Here is a 10,947-nt window from a genome sequence, read left to right on the forward strand (position 1 = left end):
CTTGCCTATGAATAACTAAAAAATAAATAAATAAAAGTCATCCCCAAACGTTTTGGGCTCCAAAAGTCCTTGCTGTACATGTGGGCAGCATTTCCCTGCCACGACTGTCTCCTGCCTTTCATTGCAAACTGCGACTCTCCCCTTCAAACTCTCACTGTGAAGATTTGTTTCCTTCCCACTGCTACAGGTAGGCCAAAGTCAAGTTTACTGGAGAATGGAAAAGGAGTGAGATGTGTGCTTGCTTGCAGCTCCCATGACGCAAGAGTGAGGCTGAAAGACTGAGCATCCTTGGTATACAGGTTGGGGGGAGGGGCAGATTGCACAAAACTTCTGCATGTGACGTTTTACAAATGGCAAGCAGTAAGAGATGCCAGCACAGTCCACCATGCTGCACAGCATGCACACGAGCACAGTGCAATGCAGAGGAAGAAGAAGAGATTCAATTTACACCCTGCCCTTCACTAGGAGTCTCAGAGCGGCTTACAATCTCCTTGGCTTCCTCTCCCCACAACAGACACCCTGTAAGGTAGGTGGGGCTGAGAGGGCTCTGAGAGAACTGCTCTTGAGAGAACAGCTCTGAGAGAACTGTGGCTTGCCCAAGGTCACCCAGCTGGCTGCATGTGCAGGAGTGGGGAATCAAACCCGGTTCTCCCAGATTAGACTCTGTCTCTTTTAACCACGACACCAAACTGGTTCTCACGAGGAGCTACAAAAACGTGCTTGTATTGCCCCCAAATGCTTATGCACCTAAAGGTGTGCGGCGAGCTTCAGGGCAAGACGGGGGTTTGTGCCGAGGCTCCCCACTCCACAAGCTCTCAGGGTCCTGCAGATACATCTGAGCAATGAGACACGACCTAGAGACATGACAAGACATGGCCTGGAGCCAGATCCAGCCCTCCCGACCAAGAGCGGCAACCGTATCACCCAGGCCACAGCACAGCGCAGTGCACTGCATGACCTCCCCCTTGGGCATGGCAGACCTAGTCACTTGCCTGGGTCTGCAGGTGCCTTACCAGGTGTGAGGACGGCCTCGGGGTTGCAAGAGTGGTAGCGCTGGGAGAAGTGCCTGAGGATCCTCTCCCTCTCCTGGGTCTCCCCTGTAAGCACAAAAGCCTTCAGGAACAACCTGTCAACAGGAAAAGATAAAGAAAGCCCAAGAGTGAGTTGTGGGATAGACAGATGTGAGATGCAGGCGGGGGGGGTGTATTTTCCCCATGGGGCTTGTTTACGTGAGCAGTTAATTATCTTGAAATAATAATCCCTCAATCTGCTTCCATCTCTGATTGCTTTACATGACTAGGAAGACAATCCAAGGGAAAGTGCCAGCTCCCTTCCTCACGATTGTCTGTACCCATCCCAGCATTCAGCAAATTGCATTTGGTATATCATTGGCGGCGGGGGGGGAAGCTCAGTATACTGGGACAGCTGTTGCAAGACAGGCAGGGATCAGGGGCATTAACCCACCTCCTAACAGGGCCCTGCTGTCCTGACCCCATCCCCATCTCCCCCCCCCATGTTACATTTCTGGCCCACATTTCCTCCAAAGAGCTCAGGGTGGCGGACATGGTTCTCCCGCCTGCTGTCTTCACAGCAGGAGCCAGATCCTCACAAGAGAGGGATTGGCTCCAGGTCAGCCAGCAAGCTCCACGCCAAGAGAGAGGACATGAACATTTGGTCTCCGCACCGCTCTGACCCATTATACCGCACTCACTCAAAATGGCTCTCTTTCAGTCTCCCAAGTCTCTCTGGACACTACCTGCTCCTGCAACCTCTGCACAGCCGGACCTCTGAAAAGCCCACAGTCTAACTCTGCTCAAGCTCTAACTGCACCATCCCAAGGAAGTGGCTTGCCTCATCGAGCAGGGTACTGCTCTCCTGCAGGGCTGGAGGACCCACACGTGCACCCAGGGCAGGGTCAGGCTGACTCTCTCTTCCACTTGGGAAGGTACAGCTCTTTGCCTCAAAATGTCCACACACACACACACCCGGCTCACTTTCAGTAGGGACAGCATTTCCTTCTCTCACTGGATTTGAGTCCAGCAGCACGTTGGAGTCCAACAAGATTTTTTGGGTACAAGCTTGTGAAAGCCAAAGTTTCCTTTGTCAGACAAGGGAGCTTTGACTCTTGAAAGCTTCTACCCCAAAAATCTTGTTGGACTCAAAGGTGCTACTGGGCTTGAATCGAACTGTTCTACCACATTTTCCCGAGACCTCCTTTCATCACAGCTGTTTCGTTTGGGCTTCGAGTCTTTCCCTGTATATCCCCATGTGCCAACTACAGTCCTCAGGTGTCTACCTATGGGCTCTTTTTGTAGCAGGTACTCATTTGCATATTAAGCGACACACCCCTAATGTAGCCAATCCTCCAAGAGCTTACAGTAGCTCCTGTAAGAAGAGCTCTGTAAGCTCTTGGAGGATTGGCTACATTAGGGGGTGTGGCCTAATATGCAAAGGAGTTCCTGCTACAAAAAGAGCCCTAGCCCCTGCCTAGCACCAATGAGAGCCCACCCATGCTTTTTCTACAGCAGCTCCCGCCCTATGGACTGAGCTCCCTGAGGAGGGAGAGGCGGCCACTCTCTTCAGAAGTTTTAGAATTCGTCAGAATTCCCTCAGAATTTTTCAGGGGGCATTGCAAAGTTGTCTTATTTGCTCAGGCCTTTAATGGGATATACCCTGTTGGCATTTTCTTAATTGAGGGCTTAACTGGAGTTTTATTCACTTTGTATGGTGGTGTTTTTTTTTAGTTTGGGATTGTAAGCCACCTTGAACCACAAGGGAAAGGTGGGGTATAAATATTTTAATAAACTGACAAGTCATAACATCTTCTTCATAACGTCTCTTCCTATGTGATGGAAAAGTACAATCAAGTCGCAGCCGACTTATGGCGAACCCTTGGGCCTTCAAGGAAAGAGACATTCAGAGGTGGCTTTGCCATTGCCTGCCTCTACGTAACGGTCCTGGGCTTCCTTGGTGGCCTCCCACCCAAATACGAATCAGTGCCGATGCTACTTGGCTTCCGATATCTGATGAGTTCGGGCTAGCCTGGACCATCCAGGTCAGGGCGACTCTTCCTATGGTCATAGGTAAGACCTGGTTCTTTATTCTCCCATGCCCTAACACTTCACTGAAACTCTCCTATCCCCCTTCATTCCACTAACAATCTGAGCCACAGGAATAATAATGGAGTCTCTGTAGCCCTCCCTCCCCTAATGCGAAGGGTTTCCCGGTCACATTATGGGAAGTGGGGTGGTGCACCAGATCAAAGATACTTCTGTATCTGCAAACCCCCTGAGGTACTGGTCCTTGGCTATGAGCAATGTTCCCTCTAAGCTGTGGAGTCTTGTGAGCAAAAATTCTACTTTGTGAGCTACTGGCTTTAAAGTTGTGAGCGAGCAGTTTGGCTGCTGCATAAATCAGTTTGCTCTGGAGCCATCCTTCCTGAGCTAAGACAAAAATCTGTGAGCTGGAGGCTAAAAATTTGTGAGCTAGCTCATACTAACTCAGCTTAGAGGGAACACTGGCTATGAGCGCAACCCCAGTGGGAATTTGGCAGCAGTAACTGCTGGCCTCCTCCTCCTCCTCCTCCTCCTCATGCTGGCCTTCACTTCCTGTGAGGTCTCAACAGGTTTCTGCCATGCTGAGCCACAGAACAGATCCCAGCAGGCTACAAGCTGGGACTCTGCTTTGCTCTTCTTTGCCTTGTGCTGCTCCACCCTCAGATCCAGCCATTACTTACCCCTCTCTCCTCTCCACCCAAAAGAACGATCGCCGTTTCCCCACCACTATGACTTCTACTGTCTCCTGTCACGCAACAGTTCCACTGTGAAAGCATGGACACAACCCCGTGGGAGGAAGAGTTACCTCAGAGCTTGGTCCAGAGTCAGTCCAGTGAACTGGAAGAACGAGAGGTAGGCCTCAGCTACCATCTGGCTGAATTCGTTGCTGTGGACAAACACATGGGAAGAACAGGGAGATTCAGGAAAGGTACAGACTTTGCCAGCTCTACAGTCCCAGCTCCCCGGGGCAGTAGGCGCACTCCCGACTACTTGGGACTGTTTAAATCCAGCTCCTTTAGGTCTACCCTCCCTAAAACAAAAAGACAAAAAGGGCCCCCTCCCAGTGTACCCCCCTCACTCAGCAGTGGAGAATCTAGCTAGAGGGCACCAAACGACAAAAAGGTCACTCTTCAGTTACAGACTCTAATCCACTGTTTGTTCACTTATTTACCATCGTTTTATGTACCCTAACCCATCAAAAAGCCTCCTGAGGCAGTTTGCAGATTGAAATCAAACGTTAAGCCATAAAACCCCATAAAGCCCCACCTGCAATTTTCAAAAGATGACAACAGCAAGCAGCTGAGAAAAGTCAGCAGCAACAGCTCTAAAACCCCACTACTGAATGCCTCTGGAAAGAGGCAAGGGAGGGAGAGGGGGGCAAGCCTCCAGGGAAGCCGATTCCACAGCACAAGAGTGACCACAGAAAAGGGAGGTGCCAGTCTTGCCTTCACCTGAGATGGGATTCTGATCAGTGCAGCATTTAAGGAGTGGCGCCATCTCCAGCTCTGGAGGTTCCTGGAGACCTAGGGATGGTGCCTGGAGAGGGCGGTGCTTGGGAGGGGAGGGAGCTCAGGAAGGATGTGATGTCACAGAATCCACCATCTAAAACTGTCCTTTCCTCCAGGGTAACCAAACTTTACAGTCTGGAGGTGATTTGTAATTCTGGGAGAACATGAGGCCCCGCCTTGAGACTGGTAACTCAAGAGACCACAGGCTCCCACAGAGCCTCTGAGACCACGTACTTCCACAGAACCTCTGGACCTAATCCGTGAAGGTGAAATCCAGAACTCCTAGGCACACAGCACAGTTGTTGGGATCCTAGTGCTCTGTAGTTTCCAGACAGCCTTCAAAGACAGCCCCATATAGAGAACGATACAGCAGTCTAGCCCCTGTCACCACATATGGCAGTATCTTTCGGCTCTCGTTGTAGGCAAGTCAGTCAAAATGCAAAAAGCCACCCATGCACACAGCTGTTATTTAAAATTCCTGCAGCAGTGTTGAACCCAGGAACATCCCCAAGCTATAAACAGAATCCTTCAAGATGTGCACAATCCCATCAAAAATAAGCACAGTACAAAAGTGGACCTTGATGCACTGAGAGCCTTTGAGAGGACCAGGAGCAGCAACAGAGTCAGGCTGTGCCCATCTCATTCTTGCCTGGCTTAGGTCATCCACCCAGGAGATTTGGGCTCCAAAATGCTCTTTGAATGCTGAAATGGATAGCCTGCTTCCTCCAGGTGTAGCTGGTAGGGTTGCCAAGTACCTACCACGAATCGGCGGGGGACACATGTTTTCTGGCCGGAACATTCCCGTGTGTAACACACCCGCGCCCCACTATGCTGTCGTCCAGACGTGACTCCAGCACGCTGGGCACGTAGCCGGGCGACGCTCTGGCAATGGGGCTGAAAACTCAATGGTACCATCGAGTTTTCAGCCCCATTGCCAGAGCCAACAGTGGGAGGGCTTCTAATGTCCTGGCCCCACTGCTGGACCTCCTGATGGCACTGGTATTTCTGGCCAGTGTGTGACACAGAGTGTTGGACTGGATGGGCCTTTGGCCTGATCCAACATTGGCGTCTCTTATGTTCTTATGTTCTTATGATCTATAATTATCTGGGTCTGTGGTGGTGGAGGAAAGTGCCATCAAGTTGCAGCCGACTTATGGCAACCCCGTAGAGTTTTCAAGGCAGAAGACAAACAGAGCTGGTTTGCCATTGCCTGCTTCTGAGTAGCAACTCTGGTCTTCTTTGGTGGTCTCCCATCCAAGGACTAACCAGGGCTGACCCTGCTTAGCTTTGGAAATCTGACAAGATCGGGATAGCCTGGGCCATCTAGGTCAAGCCAGGCCCCACAATTGATTTCCTCCAGCCAGGATCTAACGTCTGCCTCCTACAGGGCAGATGATACATGCCTTCACATCGAAGATTTACTGTGCAATAAAGTGGTTAGCCAAAGCCTTACAGAGATGGCAACTAGCCACAAACAACAAACACAAAACAAATGGCAGGGATCAAGAGGGAATGGAGCAGCCTTGGTTTTTTGCAACTCCTGCCCATGAGAAGAGATAGGAAAGAGTAAGTGCACTGCAAATTCTCCCAGGTGCTCCAGTGCGAGGCATTTGAGCAAGCAGACCTTCAAGGACCGCAGACATTTTAAGACCTTACTTCTTCCGCAGAAAGGAAGCCACCTGTGTCCTCTTGAACCCATCCAAGTGGTAGAGCCGTGCTGCCAACCGCTGTGCTGCAGCCTGGTCTCCAGAAGTGCCGTTTGCGAGGACAAAGCCATTGGATTCTGCAGGCTCCTTGGCCCATGGCGTCTCCCCTGTTTTGCTGGGTTCCCCAGTGGGATCTTCAGTGCAACTGCAGAGAAAGAGACAGACAGATGTCAGCAGCAGTGCTGGGACAGGGATAGCTTATGACCACCTTGGTGGGCTGCAGTGACAAGAACATGAGACCGTCATCTCTGAGGCTGCCATCGTTCGTAGAGGAACTTTCCCACCCACACGGTTGACAGCCATCATGTAATCCACTGAGCAACACTGATGCGAAGCATTAATCCTGAGCTATTCGGCAATACCAACCCAGACCATAAAAACCTCTCCTTCAAGGTGGTCAGAGATGACCTGGCAAGACAGGAGAACATCACAGCAGTCTGTTGAAGGAGTGACTGCTGAAAGCCTGCTCCTGGATTCCCTCACGCCAGTGCTGTTGCCCTGCCTCCCTAGTGAAAGAGTACCCCTGTGGCTGCTAGTTTTACCCTTTCTGATAGCATCACATTTCCCCTGAAGGCTCTCCTGCCACTGCCGTCACTGGACCAGCACGACTCGTTCTGTGTCATTTCCTCAGGGATGGAGATTTTGAGGTACACTCTCACTCGCCAGTCCACAGGGATTGCGTTCTCTGGCTTCAGGCTGCCACCAAGAGTTATCCCTGGCCATTTTACAGGGCTCTTCCCACTCGAGAACTGTTCTGTTCAGCAGCTGTCTCACTCCACAGGGGCAAAGAAAGCCAATCTCCAGCCATGCACCACACTGCACAGCTGACCTTTGGGCAGTTGCTGCAGCTGGTCTGGCAGGTTGCTGGTCAGGTACAGGATAGATTCTGGCAGTGGAAAGAGCAAGGCGCCATGGGCCCTGCTTGAAGTGCCAGGCAGACAGCTAACCACACTGCACAGCTGACCTTTGGGCAGATGCTGCAGCTGGTCTGGCAGGGTGCTGGTCAGGTATAGGGTAGATTCTGGCAGTGGAAAGAGCAAGGCACCATGGGCCCTGCTTGAAGTGCAAGGCCAGTGCAAGGTTTTCAGCTGCCCTGTACAAATCTGGGAGGCAGCAACAGACACAAGCCATGCCCAAATTTCCATTTTTTTAAATTAATTTTTTTAAAATAGATTTCATCCCCTTAGCTTGCAAACTTCTCAAAACATCAAGTCTCTAAATGAACTCTCCTATGAACTCCATTGAGGCAGACTACAGTGAACAGATCTCAAGCTTTCAGATTTAGAGCAAACATGTTAGGTTTAAGGAAGAAACTCCCAAGAGACATTAGCAGTGTGATGCTCACAAGCCTGCCGGGGCCCCAGACTTGAAACATGATGATCTTATAGCCCTTGTTCATAACCTCAACAACTGCTGGAGGGCAAAGCTGGGTAGGAATACATATATACGTGCACAAACACACACACACACTGTGCACAGACTTTCCTCTATAAACACAGGTCCCTGGCAGGCTGCAGAGAGGGGTTCACCCACATAATTGGATTCTGATCCCTAGAAACCACACGGACAGGCACCAGCAAAAGAGTATTAGCAGAAAGAGGAAGGCGGAAGCAAACTAGTGGAGGAAAACAGAGGGTGACCCAGAACTGTAAGAAAGTAGCAGTTGCCCAGTTAAAGGAAGTCTTCCACCAAATGGCTGCTCTGTTGCATCTGTTTTCCTTGGACCAAGCTCCGCCTCTAACCACAACTAGAGGATATTGTGGCCAGTGAACCGAAAGTGGCTGAGGGAGCCAACAGACTGAGACTGAGAAACATTACCATGGGGTTGCCGTAGTCTTCTCCTCCTCCTCTTCCAAGATCTCATCACCGAGCACAGTGGGCACTTCCACCATCTCAATGCCCTCCACTGAGTTTTCTAGCTTCCTGTCTACACCTCCAGATGAGACCGAGTGAAAATCTCCTGTAGTGACTTCCTCCTGCACACAGGAAGTCTGTTCAGGCTCCTCCACCCATGCGCAAGGAGACTCTGGGCGGCTGCAGGAAGGTGCTTGTGGCTTGAACTTCTCCTGCCACAGACTCAGCTCTGCATCGTGGGCTGAGAAGACTGGGGTGGCAGGAGGAGTTCCGATGATCTCTGCAGGCGACGGGGGCCGGTGGTTCTCATTGGGTTCTTGCAGCAAAACTGACAGAAGGGAGGTGTTGGAGGCAGAAAACAGCAAGCCTTCACCTGATGAATCCATGGCATAGCTTGCACCTGGAAGATGGAGAAGTCAGTTATACAGCAGCCTTTTACTCCACAAACCCCCCACCAGTTTTGCATGGTTCTGTAACATACAGCAGCCTTTTACTCCACAAACCCCTCACCAGTTTTGCATGGTTCTGTATAGCTTCACCCTCTAGGATAGCCCAGACAATTAAGTCAGATGGCCCACACATCATGTTTGGTGTCTGCAACAGCCTGACCAAGCCTGTCCCATGGGAGCCTTGAGTGGGAGCTTAGAATTGCAGAGGCTAAGCCAAATGGGCTTCCACTGTGCCCAAAATGTCTGTGCTTGGGGTGGGAACCAGCAAACAAAGCCCTTTGCTGCCACACGAGTTTAAACTCATCTGAATTGTTCAGTGTAAAGTCCTATGCATTTCACACTTCTGGAAGTGATTTTCCAATTTCCTACCCTGGATATAAAGGCGAATTGCTCTTTTGTTTTTTATTTCTAACGAGAAGCGCAAAATACAGCAATACATTTTGAAAACTGGTTGCATGGTTCTTTCCATTTACATCCTGCGGCACCAACCTGATTCAACTGCCAAAGGGACTGATGCTGATAGGACTCACCTGGAGCCGAAACACTTCCAGGGTTGGCACTGGACCACTGGTCTGCAAAGCATCCTTGGTCCTGGAAGACACAGAAGAAAATGGAAACAGGTTGTGCTTGGGAAGGCAACTCTGGCCCCACTGGTCCACTCTGCCTCTGCTCATTTAGATTTCTGTATGCTACTGCATACAGAAAAGAGCCAACTTCAGAGGACGGCGGAAGACAGGAAGGCCTGGCATGATCTGGTCCATGGGGTCGCAAAGAGTCGGACTCGACTGTGCGACTGAACAACAAATGCTACTGCAAGGGTTTGCCAGAACATGCAGAAGGCTTTGCTCCTGCCTATGATGATGGAGGCATAGGAGCAGTTGAAAAAGAGGGAGGGAGCCAATACAGGCAGTGTTTCAAGTGGCTTCCACATGCTCATCGTTTATGTGATTTTTCCCTTGCAGCCCATTCCTACACAGGTTCACTCAACAGTACGACTCCAGCAAGACAGGTATCAGCCTCATGGGTGGTTGACATTAAAGCCAGGCTTATAAATAAGGCCAACACCCACCCACTTTAAGAAGGCTGCACTGCAGAAGGGACACTGTGGAAAAGCAATATGGGAATTGGAGTTCTGCTGGACTCCGCCACAAAACCCTCACAAAGGTCTTACCTCTGTGTTCTCTGCAGCAGGGCAATCACTTTCAGTATCCCCTTCTGTGATCACCAAAGGGGAAAAGGAGCGGTAGTGAGGCACATAGGTTGGGATAGGACCTGAGGTCAGCTCAGGTAAAGAGGGCGAGTCCAGGGTCTCAGGACTGGCTGAAACAGTTGTTTGGTAAAAGAGGAAATCATCCTGCTTTGGAGATACCAGCCCACTGTCCAATATTCCCTCCTCATCTTCCACCCCAGGCCTTCCCTCTGGATGGCTCCACAAGGTCTGTCCTTCAAAGCTGGTGGTTCTTGTTGGGTGAGGACTCTCTTGAAACAGTGGATTGTTATAAAACAAGTATTCCACCTCCTCATCCTCATCTTCCTCCTCAGAGGACCCTTCCTCTTCCTCCAGTCTCTCTGATAAGTCCTCTGATTCCTCACTATCACTGTCCAGGAGCAAAGGCTCATGGGATTCCGTCAAGCCTTGAGGTGCAAGTGTTGCTGGCATCTTCTCAGGGCTAAGAGAGGGGATCTCCTCTGTTTCCTTCTGCTTGTCAATCTCCCCTTGAAGATCCATGACACACATCTGGGCTTGAAGAATACTGGCCCAGAACAGCGCCTGGGTGGAATCATTGCTGCATTTGCCCTGATTTTTCAAGTTTTCCAGGTGGGAATCTTCTCTCTGGGGCAGCTCCAGCTTCTCAGAGAAGAGGTCCATGCTCTGTGAACCTGGTAGAGGCTCTGCAGCATGACTTGAAGCTAATGCTGAAAAGGATTTCTCAGCAGGTGTTTCAGGATTGCTGATGGCTCCCTCCAAGCTCTCCTGCAAGAAATCTAAGTTCTCAAGGCATAAGGGGGGAGTGAGAGGCACCATTTCACTTTGGAGAGCTTCAGAATATGGAGGCAGGTCCTGGGCTTCCCCCAAGCTACCGCCAATTTCACAGCACCGTTCTCCTCTTCCATAATCTGCCAGAAAGTCCATAAGGTCTGAACTGTGGGGTGGTCCAGAGTGCTCCATTCTGACATTCACCATGGAACCTTCCAGGAATGGTCCACTTAGGCTAAACCAAAGACGAGCCCTGCTCGCATCTTGTTTGCAAAGGATTGAGCAACACCAGTTCCATGGCTCTCCTGCTTACCCTGGAAAAGAGAAAGCAAACACAGGCATGTGGGTTAACGTTTAATTAAACAAAAGCCAGAAAGCCACAGCATTTGGACTTTC

General features: G+C 50.6%; 1 protein-coding gene across 1 annotated transcript in view; it reads right to left on the reverse strand.

Moving 5' to 3' along the window:
- The window catches only part of PSD4 (pleckstrin and Sec7 domain containing 4), a 22,205-nt gene extending 12,092 nt beyond the window's left edge, over positions 1-10,113 (reverse strand). The window contains exons 1-6 of the mRNA XM_015421094.1: positions 9,745-10,113; positions 9,104-9,164; positions 8,089-8,524; positions 6,221-6,415; positions 3,862-3,942; positions 1,014-1,126 (exon numbers count right to left, since the gene is read on the reverse strand). Coding sequence (XP_015276580.1) covers positions 1,014-1,126; positions 3,862-3,942; positions 6,221-6,415; positions 8,089-8,510 — 811 coding nt within the window. The 5' untranslated portion in view covers positions 8,511-8,524; positions 9,104-9,164; positions 9,745-10,113. The remainder of the gene's footprint in view (positions 1-1,013; positions 1,127-3,861; positions 3,943-6,220; positions 6,416-8,088; positions 8,525-9,103; positions 9,165-9,744) is intronic.
- Between the last annotated feature and the right edge of the window lie 834 nt (positions 10,114-10,947).

The sequence above is a fragment of the Gekko japonicus genome, unplaced genomic scaffold (assembly GCF_001447785.1).
Source record: "Gekko japonicus isolate JY-2015 unplaced genomic scaffold, Gekko_japonicus_V1.1 scaffold13, whole genome shotgun sequence".
Classification (NCBI taxonomy): Eukaryota; Metazoa; Chordata; class Lepidosauria; order Squamata; family Gekkonidae; genus Gekko; species Gekko japonicus.